Raw genomic sequence first — 27,237 nt, forward strand, 5'->3', positions numbered from 1 at the left:
TTGTTTGTATAAATATCTACAATGGTTTTTATTTGGAGCTTTCCTTTAATAATTTCTGTTACGTACCTACCTAGTCATAATTTTTCGGGCTAAGACTCTGAACAGAGTCAGAACAAAGATATCTCGGAATGTTTCCTGTCTACTGATATAATTTTACTCAATAATTGATTTATTATACTTATTGTTATTTTATCATCCTTTCCACAAGCTTCTTCATTTTAAAAGCAAACAACTCCTACATTATTAATCTTAAATTACCTACCTCAACAGCGGCATTCCCTCCAGGCTATGAGAGCACTCCTTGAATTAAATTATTTATCGATTTGTTAATACGGATGTAAGAATTATAACCCATGAAGATATCGCCCATGTTGCATGGAACATTCTTTATTGCCTTCTGTGAAAATAAGTCGGTAAGTAGGTGTCATATTTAAAACCTTAAGGTTAAGAACGAAGAAGAAGAAGAATATGAAAACAGTTTCAAACTATTTTATCTATTAGCTAATGGTAGATACCTAACATCTCACACGTGCTATTTATACAAAACTACAGATAATTTATTGCGGTAGTAGTAGGTAGGTACAGTAGTTAAGATGTAGGCCTCATATTCAGGACTCCGGGTTCGATCCCGAGCGCGGACTTCTATCTTCCGAGTTATGTGCGTACCTACCTATTAAGCAATTGTATATCATTTGCCGTAACGGAGAAGGAAAACATTGTGAGGAAATTTGCATGCCTAGAGTTCTCCATAATGTTTTAAAAGGTATTTGAGATCTGCCACTCCGCACTTGGCTAGCGTGGAGGACTATAGATTAAACCCTTCTCATTGTGAGAGGAGACCTGTGCTCAGTAGTGGATCGACGGCGATAGTTTGAGATGATGATGAATGATACATTTATTGCAGATCCCACTCTGGATGACAGATGTAAGATGACGTCGAAGCGTTACAGTTCGCAGCATAGAGGTTCGCAGGAACTTGCTAAATAGTACAGGCAGCGCAAGATCGCGACGTAGTATGGACATGCCTAAAAGAGACCTACCTATGTCCTGCAGCGATGCGTGGGCATGTGGACATCTATCGGTAGACGACAACAATACATTTTTGGTCCTTCGAGCCGTGTTCGAGCCAAAACCAAGTAATGCGTAAACTATGAAAACCCTACCTAACTACGAGTAATTTCTAATGTTTATACTGATAGGTTCCTACTTCCTAGTGACTTTGTTAACAAATAAATGACCGACATTCCGAAGTCCTGCCCTGACCTAAACATTGTTCCCCGATAAATCGATAACAATCAAAATGGCGCCCGAAGCGTCACCAACTGTCACCAGTGTAAACGAGCGCATTAAAACTTAACGACTTCAAAGTAATGGACATAAATTATTCGGTCATCCGTGTCACTCAAACCGAAGGATCTTAGGAAATATGCTTTGACGGAAGCCAGGTAGTTAAGATTTGTAACAGAAATATGAGATAACACTAGTTAAGATGTTAAATTTTATTAGGAACTAACAAAGTGGATATAATTTACGCTCTTTCGGGTTTCGACCTGCTGATAACGCATTTAACGACGAATTTTGTCTAGAAAAGCTCGTATAACATGAAAAACGACGTTTAGATTAAAATGTGTATCCTAATTTGATAAAGATACCATAGTATTTCAATGCAATAAATAAGTAAGTATTTGATAGTCTTTATTGACTGAATATTATTCTATACCCTAAGATCAACGAATGACCTTTAAAACAAAATACAAGTCTACAACTTAAGTTACTCTACAAGCGAAGACACAAGTTACAACCTGTGTTACAAACTAACTACCTATCTAAATCCAAGTGGACGCAACTACGCTGAATTAAGGACCTCGTTCCAGTGGGCACCTATTATAGAAAGTAGTATTTTTAGTCAGGAATGTAAAAAAACCGGCCAAGTGCGAGTCTGACTCGCGCACCGAAGGTTCCGTACTCGGGTATTTTTTTCGACATTTGGCACGATAAATCAAAAACTAATATGCGTAAAAATAAATAAAACTCTATTTTAGAATGTACAGGTAAAGCCCTTTCATAATATGATACCCCACTTGGCATAGTTATCTTACTTTGAAAAAAACACATTTTAATTTTTTTTTTAATTATGTTACTAAAAATTCACGGTTTTCAGATTTATTCCTTTACTTGTGCTATAAGAGCTACCTACCTGATAAATTTCATGGTTCTAGGTCAACGGAAAGTACCCTATAGGTTTTCTTGACCAGGCAGACAGACAGACACACAATAAAGTGATCCTATTAGGGTTCCGCTTTTCCTTTTGAGGTACGGAAGCGTAAAAATGTGATAACTCTTCATTGTACGCCTGTAACTCTTGAAACTTAGAATAGGCAGTTACGACAGCCATCCTAGACACTTGGCTATCCATAAATAAAATATTTATAATGCATGGTGGTTACAGGTAATTAGGTAGGTCCTCAAGTCACTTGCGATCAGCGCCTAGGAGGCAAACAATAGAGCGATAAATGCGACTAGAATTGGCGACTCGTGAAAGCTACCAGTATCGACAACAAATAAATCAGGAGCAACCGCGAGCGTTAACTTTGTACCAGAGAAAATATTGAACAAACAAACAGTTCATAAGTCAGTTTTCTGTAACATAAAACACGCTACGAGTCGTAGAAGTGGGGCATCGTCACTGACAATAACGATCGTACCTTAACATAAGTATTTTGAGTGAATTGTTTGTAGAAACCAATAAGACACCTAGTTGTAACTTCTCCTAGAAAATTCTTAAAATAATAAGAAAACAGCTAACTTTCATTCTAACTTACGTACAGTAGGTACAGGGAGCATAATATAATTGTTTATCTATTGTTATGTTACGAGCAAAGGACATTCCGAGCAATGGTAGATGCCTAACTTGACGATTCAAAAGCACTTGTGAGTTTATTTAAATAAAGAACCTTTCTATGTATATTCTAATTTTGCAGAGCAGGCAAAGCCAACTCTGTCCAAAACAAAAAAAAAATACTTAAGTAAGTACTTCGTTTTCCTGTCTAGCAATGTAGTCTAAATATCAATAAAGATTCATTTTACGTTACACCACCGTTACGTTACGTTACGTATTTTAACACCAAAAGAATACCAGGATGCAATTCGGTATCCATTCGATTTAATCGATTAGGAAAGTCTGTCCTAGAGGATACAAAGTTGACACTGTTCTGGGTAGAGACGACATTGTACAATGTATGAACTTCGACGGTAACTTACAAAGATACGAAGATACCTAATAACAGCCAATTATATCAAAGCTAACAAGCTCAAAACTAAATGTCAATTATCCTAAATATGTGCACCCGAATTCTTCCACGAGGCATTGCGTAAACGCAATCTAAAGGGCATCAGTGCATGTAGAGAAAATCGGGTTTATTACGCGTACCATTAACTGTCTTTTGTTTAATAAATAGCCTGAGATTTTATCAATTTCTTCGTATTTTGAAATATTTTTAGCTTCTTTTTCAGCCATCAATTATTATTATCCCGTTACATATTTACCTACCTACTTACACGATGTATTTACCTTCATATCGGTGCCACCTTTTGAATCATTCTATTGTTATGTAGGTAGGTATAGTCTTGATTTTTTTTGGATCAAATGGCGTAAGTTCCTAACGATGCTAGTTTTTCAAAAATATTTTCTTATAGTTAGGTAATAAAGCTCTCTGGACTGCAACTGGTGTGAATTCAATGACTAAACGGACCTTTTCGAAATCCCTTCTTTTTATCAAAATCCGTTTAGTGGTTAAGGAATCTTAAAAGGCAATTTAATTAGGCAATACAAAGATGGATATCTCTGTAAAACTAGACGTTTTCCATACCCCTACCAGATTTGGCACGCTTCCCTGGTTAATAAAGGTTAATTTATAGTTATTATCAGATGTTAGTGATAATAACTAGGACCGACGGCTTAACGTGCTCTCCGAGGCACGGAGGAAACGAAAAGGCCAAATTCGGACCTCTGAAGTCGGTCACCCATCCAGTTACCGACTTGGGTCAACGTTGCTTAAAATTACAATCGATTGATATGCGTTGTCACAACTAAGCCACACGTCCCTCATGAGTACCTAATACTTACTTATAAATATACCTCATCCCAGCAGTGTCGGTATTGTGTCTCCATAGCACCCAAGTGACAGCATCTCGCAGCATCACAATCCGCATCTCCAAACCATCTCGATGCTATCGAGCACGTGCGAGCTATTCACGTCACTATACGTGCTCCCACAAGTTTCACCATAATTAGACTTGTTCTCATGACTTACATTTTTTGTATATCTACTGTCATTTTTAGGGTTCCGTAGAAAAATAAAACAAGAAACAAAAATAAACTTAAGAGTCTAGACAGAGGAACTGCATTTGGATTGCAAGCCGTTTGCAAAATTGCAGTTCGGCAGTTTGATTGCAGTTGACACAACTGATTGCAACTGCCGATCGATCAGTCCACGTACAGTCATAATACTTACCGTAACTAGAACTGTATGCCAACTGCCCGCGGAATGTTCTAATCTAAAATCTATAATCTTACCAATTGCACCGCAAATACGCAGTCAGTGGGCAGTTGTGCAATTGCAATCATACTGCCCAACCGCAATTTTGCAAACGACTTGCAGTTCAAATGCAGCCCCACTGTAGATTCTTACATTATTATGAGTTTCTTACAGGTTTTTTTTAAAACTAAATCAAAGTTCTCAGCAACTAGCATGTCTACGGAACCCTACTATAAGCGTATTATTTCTGACACGCACCTGACTTAGATTTTAGGGTTCCGTTAACGGGATATTATACATTCTTAGTCGCATAATCCAAAGTTACTTAAAATGGAATTAAAATGTTTCAATAGTCACTTGAAATCCTAGTTAAGTTATCTTATAATATTGTGTATGTACAACTAATAATAATTCTGTCATCATTTTAAAGTTACTTTATCCAGAAGTAATATAGGTTATGTAATATATCATCTATGTAGGTATATCAAATTTTATCTAAGTAGAGTCGGGCGGATCAGGTAGTAATCAATAAAAATACAAAAATAACGGTAAAATTCAGTATGTATTTCATTCTATTTTACAATTCCCTTGCAAATGCAAATTGCAATTAAATAAGCATGGCAGTGGCACTTTACCAAAATGTACACTTTCAAAAAAAAAAAGAGTTATGAATTTCACTTAAACAAGTGGAGCAAGGGAAAAGGATTAAAATAAAAATGTAAAAATGCAACTTTTGGCAAATCCGCGATTTTACTTACTAAACTTTAGCTACTATAAATTATTGCTAACTTTAGTAGTAATTATTATTATTGCAGATCCCGAAGATTAAGCTTCGTTTTTTGAACAACCGCGTTTTTTTTTAGTTTCACAGTTTGATTAAAACCTTTCAGTACAATATACATAAAAAAGTTCTACAGGTAATATATTAATACAATTAATATATTACATTCATTGTAGTCACTATGCAAGGAATAAAAGTGTAAAAAATATAATTAATTTAGGTACTATCTATCCGGTATCATCACTACCGTCAATAGTCGTATGTATAATCATATTGATAAGTCGACATGTTTGAACTTGAGTCTTTTCTATTGCCTTTAAAGCGTTTTATACTAGGCTCTTCTCGTCTATTATTATAATAATTGTTATCACTTCGATATGACGACTGATTCCCGAACCTTCGTTTACTGGATTCACGTTGCTCTAACACATCGTCATAATCATTCAGTGGTGAGGAATATGTATGGTAATTCCTCTTGAAAATCGGCTTTACGACAGTATCTCTGCCAACATCTGGAGGCGGAGGTGGCTTGCCTAGAAGATCGGCGATGTAGTTTTCTCTTTCAATTTTATAGCCACGCGCTGCTTCAAATCCTAGAAATATTAAAAATGTTAAGGGCTTATTGTAACCCCATAATTTTATAAAATAGCTATAATACCACGACCAAACAGAAATATCCCCAGGACCCAAGGGCTTATACTTCGGACAGATGGTAAGAAATTTTAATGATTATTGAAATATTTTAAAGAATTATTGGAATGTCCTCACAAAACACACGCGAGGGACTTAGATCATAACGCTTAGAGATTCTTCTCTTCTCTCTGGGCTGGTTTCCGCACTTAAACGTTTCCGTCTGTTGTGCGTACGATTAGAGATTATTGTGATAATCTAAAAAAACCTAATGGCAATTTTTTTTTTATTAGGGCGCGATTGCTATCCAGTTCAAGATACCGTTAGTATTCAATAATTGTTCCAAGTCTCCGAGAAAGGCTGAAATAAAAACCTTTAAAAACCCGTATTCATGCCTCAAGTTGGCCTCCTCGCAACAGATTCTATGACATCGAATGAGCCAAACATCGATTTTATTAAACTACCTTCAATAAACCTTATATCATTTCTAACAATTCAAATCAATTTTTAACTTACCCTACCACTACTTTTTTTTTAAAGAGAATGTAGATTAAATACTTTAAAAAATTACGCACTTTTGATGGCTTCCTTAGCAGGTATTCCTAGTCGATCCCGCATGTACCGGCAGACCATGTAGCCAGTTCGGTTCAATCCGTGAGTGCAGTGGACGCCGACCAACGAATCTGAAAATGCACGACATGAGTTTGTTTATATTATACCTATTAACTGTATAATACCTAGCTAAAGTACCTATAGTTGGTAAATTTTTAACTTTTTTGGGTTCCGTACCCAACGGGACCCTATTACTAAGCCTCCGCTGTCCGTTCATCTGTCTGTCAGCGAGGTGTATTTTCATGAACCGTAATAGGTAGAGCGTTGGGGTTTTCACATGCTGTGTATTTTATTATGACCGTTATGAAAATTTAAAGTGTTATTTCTTAAACGATGATAGATATGGAACCCTTCATCTGCGAATCCGACTCGCACTTGACCGGTTTTTTGTAAGAGTTAGACCACGCAAACTTATACTACAATCCTAATAAATAATAAATAGAGAATCGTAACGTAACGAAAACTATCTTCCCAACTATACAAAATAAATAAAACATTTCAAAGACACTATACGGATTAAATAAAGTTTTGTCAAGCGATTAAAACTGAAGAACAAACAACTAACCAACTACTTTTGGAAACACTATCTCCAATTGAATTATAAAGACAACGCCCGATCAATAGCTATAACGGTCCGCGGAAAAATAATGGTGAGCTCATGTTTGTGTCTTCAAAATCGCACCGCAAACATTGGACCGAGGTCGTTGACTTTCACCCATTACACCCCTTTGCAGGGGGTTGAATAAAGGGGTGGACGGGGTGAGCGGAAGCCATGGCCGTGGTTTGACGCTTCCTCAGGAAGACCTTTGAAGTAGTACGAAAGATTCACACCTAAATAATAGAATATATAGTAGGCACTGTGAAATATACATATGTATACGTTTATAACAAGTCGTAATTAAAAAAAATTACAAACGACTGTCCTGTCAAAAAACTTGAACTACAAAGTGAAAATTTTCACATATGAAAATAGCGCGCCATACATGCCTTCGGTTCACGATTTTTGGAAATTCTATCCGCTATTTCAAAAATATTTTCAAAAATTCACTGTTTTCAAAATTCGCTTACTATTTTCAAAAATTGTTCTCGAGCGAATCCAGGGCGGTCAGCTTGTCAAGTATATGGCAGCTTGTTATCGTACAATTTTTGCTAAATATCGAGCTTTCTGCATAACTTTATTAACCCAAACTCCATATCCAATTAAAGAAAAATATAAAATTAATATCTAGACATTAAATCTCATTGAGTAAGTAACGTCACGCGAATAAACAGTTATCCTCGAAAACCGCTTCTTAGCACGAGACAAAAATCAAGAACCAAAAGCGTGCGTTGTAAATGCAGAATTCCCACGGCGAGCCAAGAGGTAATGCATTTGAGACATTACACATGCATATTCATGCCAAGTCGGCTTACAAGCAAAAATAAAACATTTCCATTTGCAACAATCCATCAAGAGAGGCTTTCGCCACAACTTAATTAAGACCGACTCTACTTTCAATTAAAGAAACAAACAATGGTACTGATTCTAAACGCAACTTACTTTTTCTTACCAATGTAATAAGAAAAGGACAGACTAACCTTATTTAATTTACAACTGTCAAATATCGTGACTTTAGGCGTGCTTTAGGTGCCAGTCGTAAGAAAAAGACGCAGATTCTCCTTTATTAGTTTAGAGGAAAACGTCCAAGGGAAAACATCAGACTCGACGCCAGTATAATTTCCACAGACCTAGACTGGGGGTCATTAAAGAGACAGTTTGTATTAATCTTATCATTATGGAAACCTTATTTGAGGGGTTGCCGAACAAAACGATGTAATTGCACTAAATAAAATTTTACAGGAGCACCAAAAACTGAATGAAAACTGTTGTTGATTACGAATAGTAGTATTTATATACATATATTCTGTGCTTTAGACTCAACTTTAGCACAGTTTTAGGCTGTTTTGCTCGGAAATAAGCTCAAGTTTGTATTCAGTGATCGACATCATTAACTTTGGACTTAATTTTAGTTCCGTTTTAGGCCGGCTTGTTTGGAAATGAGTTCAAATTTGAATTCAGGCTAAAAACGTCAGGATTAAAGAAAAAAAAGTAATTTGATCAGAAGCGTAATAACAACATTTTGTTTGCCAGTTTCTCATTTGCAAGTGATATAATTCACTTGGCGATTTGAAGACACTTGCAAAACAATAAATCTTGATTTATTTATTTGTTATACTCAGCCGCATCGCGTATCGATGATGATCATGGATATGGATATGCTTTCTTCGGATCAATCGTCGACAATCAGTAGAGGCATTGTGAGACAGCTCGATATCGATACGGGATAATGCGCCCACGCCGCGACCCCCTTGCATCGTAATCAGCTTATTAGGATTTTACCGCACGCATTCGTGATTATGATGTCTCGCTTTACGATCAAATCCTTTTATGAGACTCTTTATGAATCGATTGCGAAAACATTGTCGTTTAAACTTAAGCTTATCTTACTTAAAGCGTCTGTGTTCTACTTTCAATTATGCTTATTATTATTTACTAGCGACCACCCTCGGCTTTCTTCGGCGCAAACTTAAGTCTTCTTTATCCCTATCCCATGGGAATTTTGAAAAATCCTGCTTTATTCCTCGTATTCAGATAAACTCTGTGTAAAAATTAAACTTTTTAGGTCCATGGTTTTGGCTAGGCATTGAATCAGAACTTTTTTGTATAAGTATCTACTAGCTGATGCCCGCAACTTCATCCGCGTGTTTTCCGCGATAAAAAGAAGCCTATATGAATGTTCAGGTCTTTAACTATATACCCATGCAAAAAATCACGTCGATTCGTTGCTCTGTTGCAACTACGTGATTGAAGGACAAACCAATAAAGCAACAAACGAACACACTTTAGAATAAAATTTATAATGTGGGTAATGATTATTTATTAGAGTTACGTTTAAGTCAGGAAATCACATGTAACAAAATCAGTGGGTAATTTTTTCCTTTTCGCTCTATTGTTGGCAAAGTTGAGAAACTGTGTTAGGTTAAAACGTAATGTAATGCAAACTTTAACTAATGATAATAAAGTTCAATTAAATATACGATGCACCTCTGTAACCTGCCGCGTTGCCTCATTCTCCGTGGCGCCACGCGTGGGCAGAGATGAGATGTTGACTGATTAGGTATTTAAAGATAACCGTTCCCCTACACGTTCAGTCATTCGGTATTTTTATGGTGCACCGGCGAGAAAATATTCCTATTACATAACCTTTATTTTTAAAATTCTTTTCCCAATATAAAAATGCCTTCACAAATTATTACTGTGTTATCTATTTTTATTTTTATTGCCATATGTCACAAATTTATATCTTTTAACGTACGTTATCACGTACCCAATAGCAATATCTCGGCAACATTTGTCACCGGTGTCCCCCTTAGCAGGCAGTGCAACTTTGTCCACAACTATTTTATGTTTGTACAAAATGCACTGTTTCAAATGCAACTACGAGTATATTTCCAACTTTCATACTTGCAAACTTAGAAAGTTTATTCGCAACAAACTAATCTATTGTTGTATTGATAAAATTATTTCACCAAATATTTATTCTCAAGACATAATAGGGCGTCTAAACGGGATATATTTTACGACAATTTGTGGCTGCAATACTGTGGCCGGCAACATTGCTAGCAATACCAGCCACACTATGCAATATTTTAAGGATGGCCCTGCATTATAGCCACATATTCTTTGGTATGTCAAAATGTTTTTATGTGTAGCCGGCGTGTAAATACTGCAATATATCTGGGCCATCTATATTGTTGTTCTGTTTTACTGTATATGCGCGTCCCTTTCTCCCAAACCTCTGGGACAATAGTTGAAATTGAATAAGCGGACACTCTGAAAAGGTACATTAAACTCTTGAAAGAATCTCCAGTCGCTAAATACCCTAGAGTTATTGCTAATCTTGTAGTCACAGGTATTGCATTCCTTATGTTTGTATCTTGCTTTTGTATGTTGGTCCAATTCTGTTCACAAGAAATTCGAAGTCGCTCTTAGACATTCTTGTAAAATTTTTAAATAAGTATTTATCCAGCATTAATTCCTTTTCTACGGAATCCAAAGTGTCACGCCTACTTAGGTAAGGTCGAATCCACATTCTGTGGATTCGACCTCGACCTTCGTGTCCTTTTTTTTCGTTTTTCTGCCAAAACAATGTAAGCGGCTGCGATGAGCGTCATTTCGTCGGCCATTATTGCTGGATTGTGTGGCTCATTAAAGGGTTCTGAATCAAAGGCCATACTATTGTAGCCATATTGCAACATGTTACCTGCAATTGATTGCTCAGCCATAAAATGCACTAAAATGTTTTTTTGATGGCTGGGCAATGTTGGTCAATAATTGCAACCACAAATTGTCGTAAAATATAGCCCGTTTAGACGCCCCTTAACAAAGACGATTTCTAGAAATAAGCGAACAAATCAAGTCATCAGTTTGTCCTGACGACGCTAAAGCTAATTAATCGTTAATGCAATGTTTTTAACCCCCGACCCAAAAATTTGTTTGGGCGTTATAAGTTTGACATGTGTATCTGTGTATCTGTCTGTGGCATCGTAGCTCCTAAACTAATGAACCGATTTTAATTTAGTTTTTTTTTTTGTTTGAAAGGTGGCTTGATCGAGAGTGTTCTTAGCTATAATTCAAGAAAATCGGTTCAGCCGTTTAAAAGTTATCAGCTTTATTCTAGTTACTGTAACCATCACTTGTCGGGGGTGTTATAAATTTTTAATTTACACTTGTTGATATCTAACTTTATGAAAATTCATGTATATTTTTGTTACTATTTTATGTATTTAAATAGATTTCATGAAAATCTAACATGATATGTATGTAATTAAATAACAATTAGGAACATGCCCGTGGTCCATACTTCCATATTTATACATGGTCTATTATAATAAATGCGAAAATTCACGGCTCAACCGATGAACCGAGTTTGATACAAGGTTCAAAGAAAACTTGCAGAGGTACTTCTTTCCAGAAAAACAAAAAGTACCCAACGGATTTTATAGAAACCCTACTCCACGCGGATTAAATTGTGGGCATCATCAGTTATAGAAAATATGATAGCCGGAATAGAAGATTAAAGTGCCTGGTCTGTTTGCCAAATGCGCAGCCGGACAGTTATTATTAAGACCACCCTTCGAGGACCGACAGTAGCCGCTGTAGGACATTCCGCACGCCGAGATATCGTGTAAATCAGAACGCGAATGTGATTCGCGTGCGATAACGCGTGAAATATGAATACCGTCGCATTACCGTGCCCGAGCGCCACCTCTTTCTCGTGTATAAATATATATGACACCTCTGAAGCTCGTATGAGAGAATGCGAATATATCTAATCATACAAAAGGAAAAGGTGATTGACTAACTGACTGATCTATCAACTCACAGCTCAAACTACTGGACGGATCGAGCTCAAATTTGGCATGGCGATACTGGAAATAGCTATTATGACGTAGACATCCGCTAAGAAAGTATAATATTTGAAAATGCAATATCTAATGGGCTAAAATAGGGGTTTAAAATTTGTGTAGCACGAAGTCACGAGCATTAGCTAGTTTTTTTTTAAATTAAAATAGTGAGCAAAACTGTAAACTGCCCATGAACATTTGCAGCACCAGACACGTGCACTACTAATGTCCTGTCTTGAAAAACATTTCTTCAAGACCTCACCCAGGTCCTAAATCATTCATCATGGACTTGAAATTAAAAAAAAAAATTGTGAAGCATTAGAATTATACTATCAATACAAAATTCTGGTTTAGATGAAAACAAATTTTCATAATGACCCAATCTTTAGACAAATATTAATTAAGTCTAGTAACAACAATGATATCTTTTTAATGAGACGGATAAAGGTGCTCCGCTTGGCCTATATTATTTTAAAGGGAAGTGGCGCTTACTATAATAGAAATCTCACTCGATCTACTTAGCGACACCGATAACAGACCATTACCAATGAAAACGCCGACAGATAATAGCATGCCCACAATTAATTGAAACTACCCACGTAATCTAATAAAAGCTAGTTTTGGTGACCAAGACAAGGGCGCCCATTCGTAATTAGGACTTAATGAACATTCTGTATATTGAGTTCGGCACCGTGAGAAGTTCGATGATAACCACGATTTGTGTCAATGTAATTAAAAGTGTAGCTGCCGATTATCTCGGACGTGTGGACCGAACCTACTAGTTTTGATTGCTATGACTTATTGACAAACCAACCTAGCGAGAGCCCTGGCGCAGCTTTCGTCACCCGTCATCGAGGTGTCATCGAAGCTCTTCATTTATTAAACACGTTATACATTCCGAGTCGAAATCGAGCGATCTTTAATTGAAATCGTATGTTGTGTCCAGCATTACTGATAAGCTCTTAAACAACTTTGATGATCTCGTTACGTAAGACATTAACGCCGCAAATGGAGAGTATGATCTACTCGATCAATGCGCTCGCGTATAATCTGATAATATGATCTAAGATAGAGTTTAATAAAATAGAGTAAGTTGACTAAGTACACAAAATACAACTGACGTGAAGTTTATAGCAGCGATCATGATGTAAGCCATATTTACTGAGAAGAGCGACTACAAAGAACAACAATTAGTGACAATAAAGGCAGAGCTCAACGACACTTTTTATGGTGGTCTCATAAAGCAATACAATTAGGCAATGGGCATGCATTAACACCTCACCGAAACGTCTCTCCCACGCAATACATTTTTCCTTGTGAATCGTACCTACAGCAAAGTTTACAAAACCTACTTCCACATTTGCCATTCGGGAGGTTGCCATCTTTGAATGAATGTAGTAAACAGACAAAAACGATCAGACAACATGTTAAAGGAAAACACACACGCATGAAAATTAACGGTCATAATACCACTCCTCTCAATGTTTGTTATTTCAAGTTGTCAAGTTTGGCGAGAAGATAATGAGTTCAAATAAATACAGGCAAAAAATTCAAAAAGTTTTCTCAAAGAAAATATGTTACTTACCTTCACCTACTTTAAGAGATTTGTCTACCGCATTCATGAATCTGCAAATACAAAAAAATAGTTAGTTTCATATAAATAATTCATAATAATTCAAAACCACTACTTTATAAATTATAACCTAAAAATCAATATTCAGTGTATAATCAAATCTAATGATATTTAAGCAATAAAAACACGACAAACTATAAACATGAACGAGCTCCAATGACCGTTAATGGATAATTAAAAACAAAAGCTGTTTGCCGTGTAAGTTTATGACATTCCGGCACTCTATAATGCCTTGTTCCGAATATTGAAATATCAATAAAGCTCGGCGACGATGTAAAACGATATGTAACAAAGGCAACGGCGTCGCATAACATTTAATTGAATTTCACAAAAATGTAAAAACCTGCGCAGCTGTCAAAAATGAAACATTGTCATGTATCGATCGCAGCGTGTCGCCATACTTTAATCGATTTTTTTACACCTAAAACCGCATGATCAGTGGGCGTCCCAGAATTACAAGGCGTTTCTGCCGACCGGCGGCCGATTGCATTTCTGCCTATTTGGTGAAATATGTTTGTTTTCATCATAACAAATGTCTTTTAATATAGAAAGAGGTGGCGCCCATAATGTTTGGGAATGTCTCTTAAATTCCTTGTAAGGGTGGTCCAACACAACACAGACCCAGGCAAAACGTCTGTCAAGAAACATTTTTGCACTACAGGTCCTTAAATGCTTCGTCGTTGATTTCAAAGTTAAGACGACTTTAAAAGTTAATCACAAAAACTTTTATTATCTTATAACCAAAACAAACTAGATAAGTCACGACAGTAAGTATCTAGTCTAATAAATAAATCTGTCTGTTAAAAATAATTAAATTTTAATTACTAGGCAAGAATTACAAAATTGATAAGTATAGTTAATCAATTTATCCTTAGTTTATAGAACAAACATGCCGTCAAATAAAAGGAAAACGGCTTTGTTAATTAAAATAAATCTAAAATAATACGCGAATAGTAAATAATTGAGGTAATAGAGTTCCAGCAAAAGATCATTATTAACAAACAATTCTCGAGAACAGTACTCCAATAAGATGTACAAAACGAAACTATACTCGAAGTGTGGCGCCAAAGAGTAAACAATTTAATTATGCATAAAGTCACGATTCAAGAAATTCATAGAAAACAAGTTAGCGTCTTACGTGAAGTTTATGTTCAAAGTTAATATGGACTCGATCGTCCGTTTGATTGTATTACTTGAAGAGGAAACAATATTGAACTTAGTTGTTAGGAAACTCAAGTAAGGCAATTATAAGCTTATTGAATACTTCATTTTGTGTCCTTATTAATCATGGATCTAATGTACTCGTAGGGTTTTGAAATAAAAATTACTCTCCGTCACGAACTTCAGATTATATAATTACTTTTTGATCCTTTATCGAACAGTAAATCGAATGAAACGAATAATATAAGAAGGAATATATCTTTGAAAATTATTATTTTTCACTATAAAGATCAAAATCGAGATTGGACGACTTTAAGGCCAAACTTTGTATTAAACTTTCTAAGCATTTCCTGGTCCAGCTCCACGGACGTCATTATTTAAAAACTGTCAGAATTGTGTATTTTATTGCTCGGCCGGGCAGATCGAACCAACGTGAATTACATGCTTTCTTATTTAATATTAGTTGCGTCTTACGTTTGTGAGATAATTTATATCTAGCGGCGTTATCTGTTCGGTAGATCGCTCCCGAGTTATAATCCGGGTATTTTTCATGCGGCAAGGACCGACGTGCCTATGCGTGGCCTTACTGGAAAATTTATGTAAGTGCGAGGAGCATGGCTGCAATTATTATAACTACATTATACCTCTTAACCACCACCTACGGATTCAGGGCCACCTCTACGATCAAGCTCGCGTGCCAAAAGGTTTACATGAGATATCACATGGCGATTAATGCGCTCTGGCTATCGGCGTGCGATCTCCAATCCGTAATCCAAGATATCCAATCAGTCAATACGTGTGTGCGGGCTTTTTATAAATAAGGTACCCATTTTAAATCAAATGAGAAGATTATGCTATTTCCAATATTCCGTAGCTATTTTCTTTGTACCTATTTATTATGAAATATAGCTGACCCACCTCGGATTTTTTTAGGTAGAATTGCTGAAAAATCTTTCTTGGCGAGGGTCTGTGTCATAGAAAAATTCTCCGATAAAAAAAGACAAAAACCACAAAACGATGTTACTTGGTATTACCTACGTTATAAACCGAACGGAGTAAATACAACATCAGAGTATTTGCTGGTATACTGTTCTCCAAGGCCTCAGGCTACAGCCTTCCAGGACATTTATTTAAAGAATTTCTTGGTAACTTAATCTGAAGCTAAGAAACTTAAATAGATAATATAAACAAAGGCTGATAACTGAGTAAATGTAATCTTAGTTATTAAGTTTTTGATACAAGAAAGAGTATTTCGTTTCATAAGATCGAAAACTAAAACCTCAAAAATATGTTTACTTCTGCGATTTGGGGTTTTAAAGTTGTGACTAATCAATAAAATAGAGTATTAAATATCATACTGCAATGGTTAATGCAAATGAATTGCGCTGTTTATTAAACATTTGTTCTTTGTTCAATTTATTAGCTATGTATTCCGTTTCCTATTACCTACTCATGCAACCTTCAATGCAATGACATTATCATGCATCAAGTAGACTGTACAGTGTGTGTATTACCCATAAGAAAGATATCAGATCAAGGTAGATAGGAGCATTCTCCCACAGCCTACAAAGTATGGGACCTCACATACGTGATACCACCGCATCCATCATGGTAGGAGCGTACAGCGTACACGACGGTACTGTACAAGCAACGAAAGTGGTCGAAACTGAGATAATAGGCGACATCGCGATACAACTCCAGATAAGGATGCACGTGGTTCCCATGCAGTCTGGAACGTCCTTAATAGCGGAAACTTGTATTGTTACTGTGATGTAGGCCAAAGGTTGGGAACACTCCTAAAAAACTGATGACAACAATTTTCGATTTATATGAAAATGATTTTAAATAAACCAGTATTTTTTTTGCAATGCAATGAGGGGCCAATGTGGAGTCACAGTTATGAAGATTAGATGTATCGTGCGGCTAATTTAACTACATTTAACTCTTGTATACAAAATTATATATTCGGTAATAAATTAAATTATTTCTACTTTTTAGTGTTTGTGGTTATCGAAATCGGTTTTTATTTTTATTTTTTTAAATTAAAAGTGCAAATTCTACTGGTCTTCGAAAGTTAAAAGTGTAACCAAAAATATTGTAATAACGTCGATTCAATGATACTAGAAACGATAATGTAACAAACAAATAATAATTAGTTTTTTTTTAGTTAAGACGCAGAAAGCCATTATTTTTAACCGACTTCCAAAAAAGGAGGAGATTCTCAATTCGTCGGAATCTTTTTAAAGAAACAGGTACAAATCCCCAAAGTACTTAATGAAAAATTGCATAAATCTTGAACCAAAATATTTTTCCTGCTAAGCTATTCATGTTCCAAGTCAGCCAAAACCGCAATTCAGTAACTCCTTATAACCTAACCAATAATAAATTACACAACTCATAACTTAAAATATTCCCACAAATTATGCGTCATAAGACTGCATAAGCGTTACGCGTTCTCGACCATAACCCCTTAAGCTCATCTCTGTTACACGGCATGAATCACTGACCAGTGATGACAATTGAGATTCCAAGAATAAGCTGCAATTGCGGTTTACTAGATTTCCTTATATAGACTCAAAAACAAGCCGCTACAGAAAAAAAACACAACTCTAATATTTAATTTATTATGACTTACATTAACCACAACCCAAAAATATAAAATAGCAGCTGTAGGTATATTATAGAAATATTTACTAATTTTAAATTTATTTATCTGCAATTTGTCGTATTTTCGACCGAGTGACTTAATGTTTATAGTAAACGAACCATTAAATGAATATGTAGTGAACTATTAAGTTTTGTTTCGAAGAGCCGTCAGTTACAATTATCATATCAAATGTATCTGATGATCATTTGAACTTGAATAGAAAATCATTGATTTCTAACGTGCTACCTTGTTACACTTAACGGGTTCCGGAGTTACGATCGCAACCGCTCTGAATAAAAACTAGTAGGTCATCAAATCCGGATTAGAATTATAATCAGTCAATAAAAAGTTATATTGAGTCAAAAGGAAAACTCGTGGCCGCCCAAGAAAGCGCTGGGCTGGCGTGACGTCGTCATGTCGACATTAGAATCAGAATAAGCGAGAAATCAAATAATCAAGGATTTGAAATGTGGCGCCTACCGTAAAATGATAGGATCCCAATGGTAATTTATTGTGTTTCTTCATACTCGAAACTTTCATCATAAGTGTACTATGTTTGTCCAATCATGTGTTCCCCGGATCATATTCTAGAGCATAAGTATAATAAAAAATATTATCGTTCCGACGTTACTAACTTATTTTGATTTTGGCATCGATTAACTAGAACAAGTGTAAATTAAAAATTTATAACACCCCCGACGAACCAAAGTATCTGAGTTTTCCAAAACATCATTTTCAAATAAATAATTATGTATTTAGGCAACGTCCATCTTGACAGCTTGACATTTGTCTATTGACATAATATTATGAACCTAACGGTTATCTAACCTTCTTTTCTACAAGAAAACTAGAAAAGAGCTGATAACTCTTAAACGGCTGAACCATTTTTTTTAGATTATAGCTAAGAACACTCTCGATCAAGCCACCTTTCAAACAAAAAAAACTAAATTAAAATCGGTTCATTCGTTTAGGCGCTACGATGCCACAGACAGATACACAGATACACAGATACACAGATACACAGATACACAGACACACAGATACACACGTCAAACTTATAACACCTCCCTTTTTGGGTCGGGGGTTAAAAATGGTGAACGACCCGTTAAGTTAAAAAATAATAAATCGTGATCAAAGTTGAGAGGTTCGAATTTGCCGGAAAACGGATTCTACATAACGTTAAGACGAAGAATAAGATATACGGGTGTAACCAAAATGCTAGCAAAAGCTTAGCTTTATTATTATACTACCATAACACAATCCAATGCCAATAACCATTTGCCTTATCTTGTAGTTTTAGTGATTTTATATTTTTCAAACCCGCATTGTATAGCGTGCAAAACTCGGGTCAATGCCCCAGCACCTACGAAGCGGTATTGACTTCGATTAGCCTATTGACGGAACGTTCGTTGACCTCTTACGTCAGTCAGATGTTTTACATGCAATATATTGTGAACTTTCAAAAAAAATTTAAATTTTTTCGTAGTTTTTTTATCGTATCTTATCAGTAATCATCAGTACTATCTCTTGTCTTAGTTTTTGTTAGCGTTCTGGTTACACTCTGTAGATAAAAGACTATGTTAAAGAAAGACAAGACCAAGGTAATTCATCAGGAAACTTTGGGCAAAAATAAAACATTACACACAATGGACCTTCGCCAGCTAATACACATGTAGGACGTGCTAATTAATTAGCGGCAATCGCCGGCGCCATTGGTGGTGATACATAAACCACAGCATTTCGATATTGAGATGAAAAACTTTACGAGCTGTGAATCATTAGTATGATTTATTCCATATTTATGTCACGGATTGTAACACTTTGTATAATTATTTAATAAATCCATACCCCACTTTGTATAATCCATACTAATATTATAAATGCGAAAGTGTGTGTCTGTCTGTCTGCTAGCTTTTCAAGGCCCAACAGTTTAACCGATTTTGATGAAATTTGGTACAGAGTTAGTTTACATTCTGGAGAAATACAAAGGCTACTTTTTATCCCGGAAAATCAAAGAGTTCCCACAGGGTTCTTAAAGACCCATGCGTTAAACCGATTTATATGGGTAGCTTGTACCCCGAAAATTGACATAGCAGCATAGCCACTAATATTATAAATACGAAAGTGTGTATCTGTCTGTCTGCTAGGTTTTCACGGTCCATCCGTTTCATGGATTCAAAAAATGGTGAAAGGAGCGGCTTACATTTCGGAGACGGACATAGGCTTTTTATCCTGGAAAATCAAAGAGTTCCCACTGGATTCTTAAAGGTCTAATCGTTTAACCGATTTTTATAGGGACAGAGATAGCCGGCATCCTGGAGGCATAGGCTATTTTATATCCCAGAAAATCACAGTTCCCACCAAAACCTAAATGCACGCGGACGCAGTCGCGGGCATCATCTAGTAGTTTATAAAATAAATACAGTATCATTAACCACAAAATATTTGAAATGATGTACCTACCCATTAAAAACATTTTGCGGTAAACTTCTGCACGAATTCTTATGAATGGGATACCTGTCAACCCTAGTACTAATGGTTTGATAGCCTGCCCTTTCACCGTTGAATTACAACCTTTCAAATAACAAAGTTGATATATTTATATTTGCTCTAGAAGCGTATGTTAATTCGATTATGGTAAATTTTGAAACACGTCCCTCGACTCTGGACCTAGCGTTACACGATCAGAATAATAATCAACTGCATTAAAACAAGATTATGCCCTAATCAATACATGAACACGTTTCATAACCCGAATTTAATTAAGTCTCAGCTCGGTATTAGAAATTTCGTAAGATTTTCTGTCAAGTTAAACTATGTAGCTACAATTTTAAGACAAGCAACTATAATAATACCTATTTGTCCTACGACTCCAATGTCTCAATTATTGCCTGTGTGGTCTACGAATGATTATATGGCAGCAATGTAATGGTTGGAAACTATAACATTGTCGATATTTAGATCGGTTATTACTTGAAATGAAACGCGGTATCCCCTGATAATAGGCACGTTAGCATTTATAATATTAGGCCATTACACAGACCGAACAGTTTGTTTCTTTGATAGGTACATGGTTATAATCATTTAACTGCACATTCTGTTTCAATTTTTTTTTTAATTTATAGACTAGCGCTTGGCTGCAATCAGTCATGTCGGCAAGTGACGATGCAGCCTAAGATGGAGCGCGCTTGCCTAGAAGATGACTATTCACTCTTGACTTAAAGGTAGTCATATTAAAAACTGGTACCGGAAATTCCATATATTAACGGTTCGGATTAGAAACGAGGAAGCAAATCGCTTCGTACGTGTCCGAGGAATTTCATCTATGTACGGATTTCTATTATTTAAAAACAATTTTTTTTAATACAATAATCGAGTACATTAGGATCAGTACCTTACTTACATTTCGCTAATGTTTGTAAATAAACAACAAAAGTAGCAAAATACACTTTACCAATAAAAGTATAAACATTAAATAACTATTTTTGTCATTAAAATAATCTCCTCGAAAAGGCCAAAGTTTGGAAACGAACTCTAGAATAATATCCATATAGGTAAACGTGATTATGATTATGTAAGTATCTAAGTACATAATAACATGCAAATAAAAACAAAGTATGAGACAATTGTCATGTTTGACGTCAATAGCAGGTTCTAGTAGCAATTAGGGCGTACCGTGGTACCACTCAGTCAAAACAATTTTTTCGGTTTTCCCATCGCTTGAGTGAACCACCCAAAAATAGGAAATGACTTAATAGATACCTAATATAACAAATTATCATGAGATAAGTCTCAATCATCCGCTAATAGGATCACAAACAAAAACACATTGATTTAAAAAGCTTAAATGCGGATTTGGCATGTGCAAGTGATACGGTATTCAATGTAGGAATATTTAATAAATCGATATATTTAGCTGCCACTTTTCATCACGCTTCCAAAATATCGATGATTTTATTCCGTAGGTATATCCGGCATCACGTTTAAGTGTGAATTGAGAATGCGTAAAAATTCAACTGTAATAAGTGTTCATTAGCGGCACGTAAATAAGTCAGAGAAATCCTCGGAAATCCCTTTAAGTCTTGGACCATAAAAAATCTATGAATCTGACAATCGTACTTCAACGGTGGTCACAATTTATAGTCGGCATGACTGTTGGTACACAGGCTGGTCTGTAATGACGACATGATTGTGAACAGTCGACATGGAAAACAAGTAAAAATATAGCCGTGATAAATGGACAAACGTTCGAGGCACGCGAGCGTCATTACCATCGGGCGCCTGATCTTCGTCTCATACAGTGAAAGGTCAGGACGAAGGCCTGACCGCGATACCTGTATTGAGCACGTGATGCTTTAATTGCTGCCATTTCACAAAACTCTAACATGGATTATCTACCTCAAAACGCCTTTCGAGCATGACATTTTCTCGAAAAATTAATAAGTATTTCATTTGTATAGGACTATGTAAAAGTCGTATTATTGAAACACCTGTCAAGAACCAATCATTTGGAACTTGGAAGTAGGCTTACGGGTGGCGCATTTGTCTATCCTTAACTGACAAACGGATGCGAGGCTCACAGGCGCGATAACAGGGACGAAGTATCTGAGAAATGCCGATGGTTATTTATGGCGAAGCCGGTCGACGACGTCGCGCAGCATCTAACAAAAGACTAAACAAATGGCCGAGATAATCTTTAAGTTAAAGCTCTTAGTTCGGACAGATGATAATAAATCTGATTAATATGATAACCGTTTATGAACTACCCTCGGTAATTGATTATTATCGAGTAGAGCGAAGCTTTGAGACCTAATAACGTCAAAGTTAACGAGTTAATAATATATTTGTTTCTAAATTCGGTGGGGCATCTGTTACACGTAAGGCGAGACGCAACGGGGCAGCGACAAATGCCTTTCAAATTCCTAAAGCCCTCGGATCACGCGTGGGAGGCAGACGCCGATGAAACAAGCGCTAGATGCGACCGGCTTCAATTGAATCCGAAGAGGTACCAGTGGTACTTCACTAGCTCGGAGACTGCGGCCCTCAGCCGCGCCGACACCGCCTACGCGCGCAGAGATTTATAACATTATCCATATTTGGCCTACGAGTGGCGCCAATTCGACGCTTCACATTAAAATCCGCGGCCATGCAAAAAGATAGCACAAATCGTCGCTTTGATCGACAGCTGCGCAGTGTCTGATTAACTTCACACTTACAGTTTTATAATCAAGTTTGTTACAACCAAGTTTGCTATTTGTCAAACAATTTTTGACAAATAAGCTTGTTAAGTAACTTATCGACATTAATCTTATCGACTTATTTTGAACTATGTGCCCTGCCCATTGCCACTTCAGCTTCACAACCGAGTTATGTCGGTTACTCTGGTTATTTTACGGATCTCCCCATTTCTGACTCGATCAGAAATTTCACGAGGGCATAACGCGTGGTGCATTTATTTGAAAACCAAAATACTTACTGTGTCACCTTATCCTCTGGAGGTATTATTCGTCCCGGCATCAAAATTTTAGTATGCAGAATACCGGCCGATTTAAGCTCCTACAAATAAATGAAACAAATTAAGGTTATGTCAGACTTGAAGGCAAAAATTGAAATAAGTGTGGCAGAAAGCAACATGAGGTCAACACAAATGCATTTAAATATTCTACTAGCTGATACCCGCGACTTCGTTCGCATGGATTTAGATTTTCAAAAATTCTGTGGGAAATCTTCGTTGCAGCGTGCTTGAAGGACAAAGCAACAAACAAACACACTTTCCCATTTATAATATGGGTGATATCATATTTATATGATAGATACTTCTTTGAGTTAAATGGATACCATTTTAACATCTTTTCTTCTAAGATCAGATTGTTGACAAGTGCAAACCAGTCACCAAAATCTAAAAAATAATAACCCCACACTGTTGAGCCCTTAATTAAAATTTTGTAGAAGAAAGTTGACAAAGCATAAAAAATCTTCATTCGACACTGACTCGACGACAGCATATAGATGGATATCCCCATATAATATTGATTTGTAAACGACAGTAATTAGATTATCCGCCATTTGTACAGACAGACGTCAATGTAACGAGAGATGACAGCGAGAGTGGTGCCTCTATCGATATAAAGGACAGACAAGTTTAAAACGCTTTCAAAACCTGAAGCGATGAATTGTCGGCTTGTTAATCCAACCTATATTTGACAGGTACTGGACGAGAACTCATTATAGTTCGTGATGACCTAATACTAGTAAAGATACTTTTAATAAAAATAAATCATCAATATTAACCTTTTCAAATGACCTATATTATTTGAACTACTCATCATATTACCTTTGCGTTTGACTGATACATTTGCAAAATATTATTGGCGTCACTCAGAAAAGCAGGTATTATTTAAATATTTTTATCGAATTATTGGAATGTCCTCTCAAACCAACACAAAAAACATCAGGTTCAATGTGTAGAGGTTATCCGAGAGTTTTAATCTAAACAAACTAATGCCAAAATAAATAATTTAATTAGAGCGTGATTGCTATCACAACATCTAATTATTCAGTTCACAATCCAAATACCGAAAATATGTGATATCGCCCCGAATCTCGGAAGGAGACTGAACTACAACCTTCGAAACACCCGTATTTATGCAAGTTCAATCTTGTTGGCCTCCTAGCAACAGATTGTATGACATCGAATGAGCTAAATATCGATTTTATCAATCTACCTGCATTAGATAAATTAATAATTTTATATTATTTTTGACAACTCAAATCAATTTTTAAAGATAACCTTACAGTTCGGCCGTCCTGAATTTAACACGTCCTCGTGTTTCTAATCAATCTTGTCATGTCAGTCGCGGGCTTCCTTGCCCTAAGTCAAATCCAAATCATGGGCTATCCTGCCCTCCGTCAAATTATTAAAACCTACCCTTGAACTGCCGAACTCTCAGTTTTAATATCAAGTCAACAATAAATCCAAACGACTAACTTCCCATTCGATGTATACAAAATCTGAACCACTTATTGCAAGTTACTTTCCACTTCACAAAAGACTAAATTCTTTAAAAAAAACTAAAAATTTTAATCACCAAATCAAACTCAATTAAAATTTTAATCAAATGTGGGTTGTTTAAAAAAAAGATACCAAAGCGAAATTAAGGCAACGTGAGACACATCCCACTTCTGAATTATTGGCGTCACTCAGAAAAGCAGGTATTATTTAAATATTTTTATCGAATTATTGGAATGTCCTCTCAAACCAACACAAAAAACATCAGGTTCAATGTGTAGAGGTTATCCGAGAGTTTTAATCTAAACAAACTAATGCCAAAATAAATAATTTAATTAGAGCGTGATTGCTATCACAACATCTAATTATTCAGTTCACAATCCAAATACCGAAAATATGTGATATCGCCCCGAATCTCGGAAGGAGACTGAACTACAACCTTCGAAACACCCGTATTTATGCAAGTTCAATCTTGTTGGCCTCCTAGCAACAGATTGTATGACATCGAATGAGCTAAATATCGATTTTATCAATCTACCTGCATTAGATAAATTAATAATTTTATATTATTTTTGACAACTCAAATCAATTTTTAAAGATAACCTTACAGTTGAATATGTTTTTATTTCTAAAAAGTATATAATGGAAATTGGAATGAGTATATTACATACACGTGCATCGTAGTACCGCGCCGTATTCGTAAGATCTATGACTGCGCGCAGTTTTGGGATTTTTTTCAAAAGAGTTTTGATGTCCCATCTGAAAAAGTAAAAGTAAATTAATATGGCGCTATTCAATTTATATTTACGAAATAAATAAATAACATAGTGTTAGTAATCATAGTGTTAGTAATATTTGAAACAAGTAGACTACGAATTTGAATAGTGACCAATAGTTGTTTTGTACCTAGGGATAAATAAATGTTTCTCCAGCCTCTAGATTTAGATTAAGCTACTTACTTCTTAATAATTGTAAATGAGATAGAGGAGAAAGCTCTCAGTTTGACAAATTATGAAAAACTAGTGAAATATTTTACTATTGTGATATATTATATTAAAATAACTAACTCATGGTGATACTAACATATCTTTCGGAGCAACTTTAGCTTGCACTATCTGAAACAAACGAAAGCAAAGTTAATTCTAGTGTTAATAAGATTAATCTCAATGAATAGCCACTAATTGATACATAAGAAGGTACATATTACACTTTCTAGAAATTTTGGTGCCATCAGCACATACCATTGTGGCTATAGACAATAGTACTTTGAAAATGCCGCACGTAGGCGACACTGCACTGATAAGAGACCTGATCAATCATCGACTGGCCCTACCTCACCGGTGTCGATGACCTGTCCGAGGGCCACCTGATGGAATCAAGTTTTATGGGATATCCGAATTTCTAAATTAGTTGCCTCATACATTTTTAGCCTTCAGAATTCACTATCAATCCAAATCAAGCCTAATCCTTCGAACTTCGAAGGACTACTTAAGATTTATAAAATAAATATTAGATTTTAAAGGACCACAATAATTTTCCAAAAACGGTAACCATAAATCCCGAAACCCATCACTGCTGCACCGCAGGCGGATATTTGGTTAAAATTTTCAATTTCGCCCAAAATCACCTTGAATATAATGTCAGGTGCCTAATAATAGGTTGTTATGGTGGTAATAATTTATCGACAGTGTTGACAAGATTGAAAAGATTATGGCAAAAAGTATTAACCGCCAGAAGGCGTGTGGTAAAGGGGGTTAATTTTCAATTTGGATTCGCTGGTGGCCGTTATTTAAAAAATTCATTGCCCATTTAATTTAAAAGTTACATTACCAACTGTACATAAATAAAATGTGTGTTGATGTTTCATTTGGTTGGATTAAAACAGTATTTTGTGAACTTTCGATTAATAAGGATAAGATGATATACGATCCGGATGTCAGCAAAAGTTATAATGAATATTTTGTTAATGACACAATACTAAACAACAAACATTACGATTACTTACAACTAGATATCCGGAACGAAAATCATAATAAAATTATTATCTACTATGGGCATTAATAAATCTTTGATTACCCGCTGACAAAAACATACGACAAAAGGCAGTCGCATTACATGCATGAGTCGCATACGGCGATAAACGTAAATTTGTCATTTTTACGACACACCAAGTTACAATTGCAAGTACGAAAAATAAGTCCCACCTACTGCGATAATTACAGATTTATGCAGATAAATTAATTAGGAACTGACAGAATGCAAATGTAAAATGTCGACACTTTGAGCACTTACGAGTATCTGCAGAAAGTGAAAAAGGTATTATTCCATTCAGGTTAAACGATAAAGACATTTTAAATCAATCTAGACTACAAACTCATACCGTTGACAAATACAGTTTACGTGAACAGTTTCTAAAATGGTGAAATATTTCAGGGGACAAAAGGCAGGCCTCATAAAATGCACAGACAAACGCAAAATCTGGTGAGTCAATTCTAACAACACTTAGCGCTAGTATTATATTTCAATTGAACTGTTTCCACTGAACAATTCAATTTCAATACAAATACAATTTGCATCACAAAAGGACTTGTACCTCAAGTATTTTACTCCAAGCACTACATCACCTACTTTCTCGCACTGTGGGATATTGTTGCTATGCATCTTTTCTTTAGACTCCCAGAAGTGCTAATATTTTCGAATCGCATCGAATCAATTTGGAGTGTTCATATTGAAATATTCATACTCCAAATAGATTTTAATTGTCTTCTGTAACAGCAA

At 35.8% G+C, this 27,237-nt stretch overlaps 1 protein-coding gene and 1 long non-coding RNA gene across 2 annotated transcripts in view; one reads left to right on the plus strand and one right to left on the minus strand.

Moving 5' to 3' along the window:
• Window positions 1-4,029: 4,029 nt before the first annotated feature.
• LOC123870220 lies at window positions 4,030-15,938 on the plus strand. The gene is made up of 3 exons (XR_006797033.1): window positions 4,030-4,111; window positions 4,610-4,611; window positions 15,925-15,938. It is a non-coding gene; the product is annotated as an uncharacterized LOC123870220 (long non-coding RNA).
• The window catches only part of LOC123870215 (RNA/RNP complex-1-interacting phosphatase-like), a 46,663-nt gene continuing 24,507 nt past the window's right edge, over window positions 5,082-27,237 (minus strand). The window contains exons 3-8 of the mRNA XM_045913423.1: window positions 25,543-25,574; window positions 25,131-25,218; window positions 22,927-23,006; window positions 13,595-13,635; window positions 6,525-6,632; window positions 5,082-5,912 (exon numbers count right to left, since the gene is read on the minus strand). Of these exons, the coding sequence (XP_045769379.1) occupies window positions 5,569-5,912; window positions 6,525-6,632; window positions 13,595-13,635; window positions 22,927-23,006; window positions 25,131-25,218; window positions 25,543-25,574 (693 nt within the window). The 3' untranslated portion in view covers window positions 5,082-5,568. The remainder of the gene's footprint in view (window positions 5,913-6,524; window positions 6,633-13,594; window positions 13,636-22,926; window positions 23,007-25,130; window positions 25,219-25,542; window positions 25,575-27,237) is intronic.

This window comes from Maniola jurtina, chromosome 12, assembly GCF_905333055.1.
Source record: "Maniola jurtina chromosome 12, ilManJurt1.1, whole genome shotgun sequence".
Classification (NCBI taxonomy): domain Eukaryota; kingdom Metazoa; phylum Arthropoda; class Insecta; order Lepidoptera; family Nymphalidae; genus Maniola; species Maniola jurtina.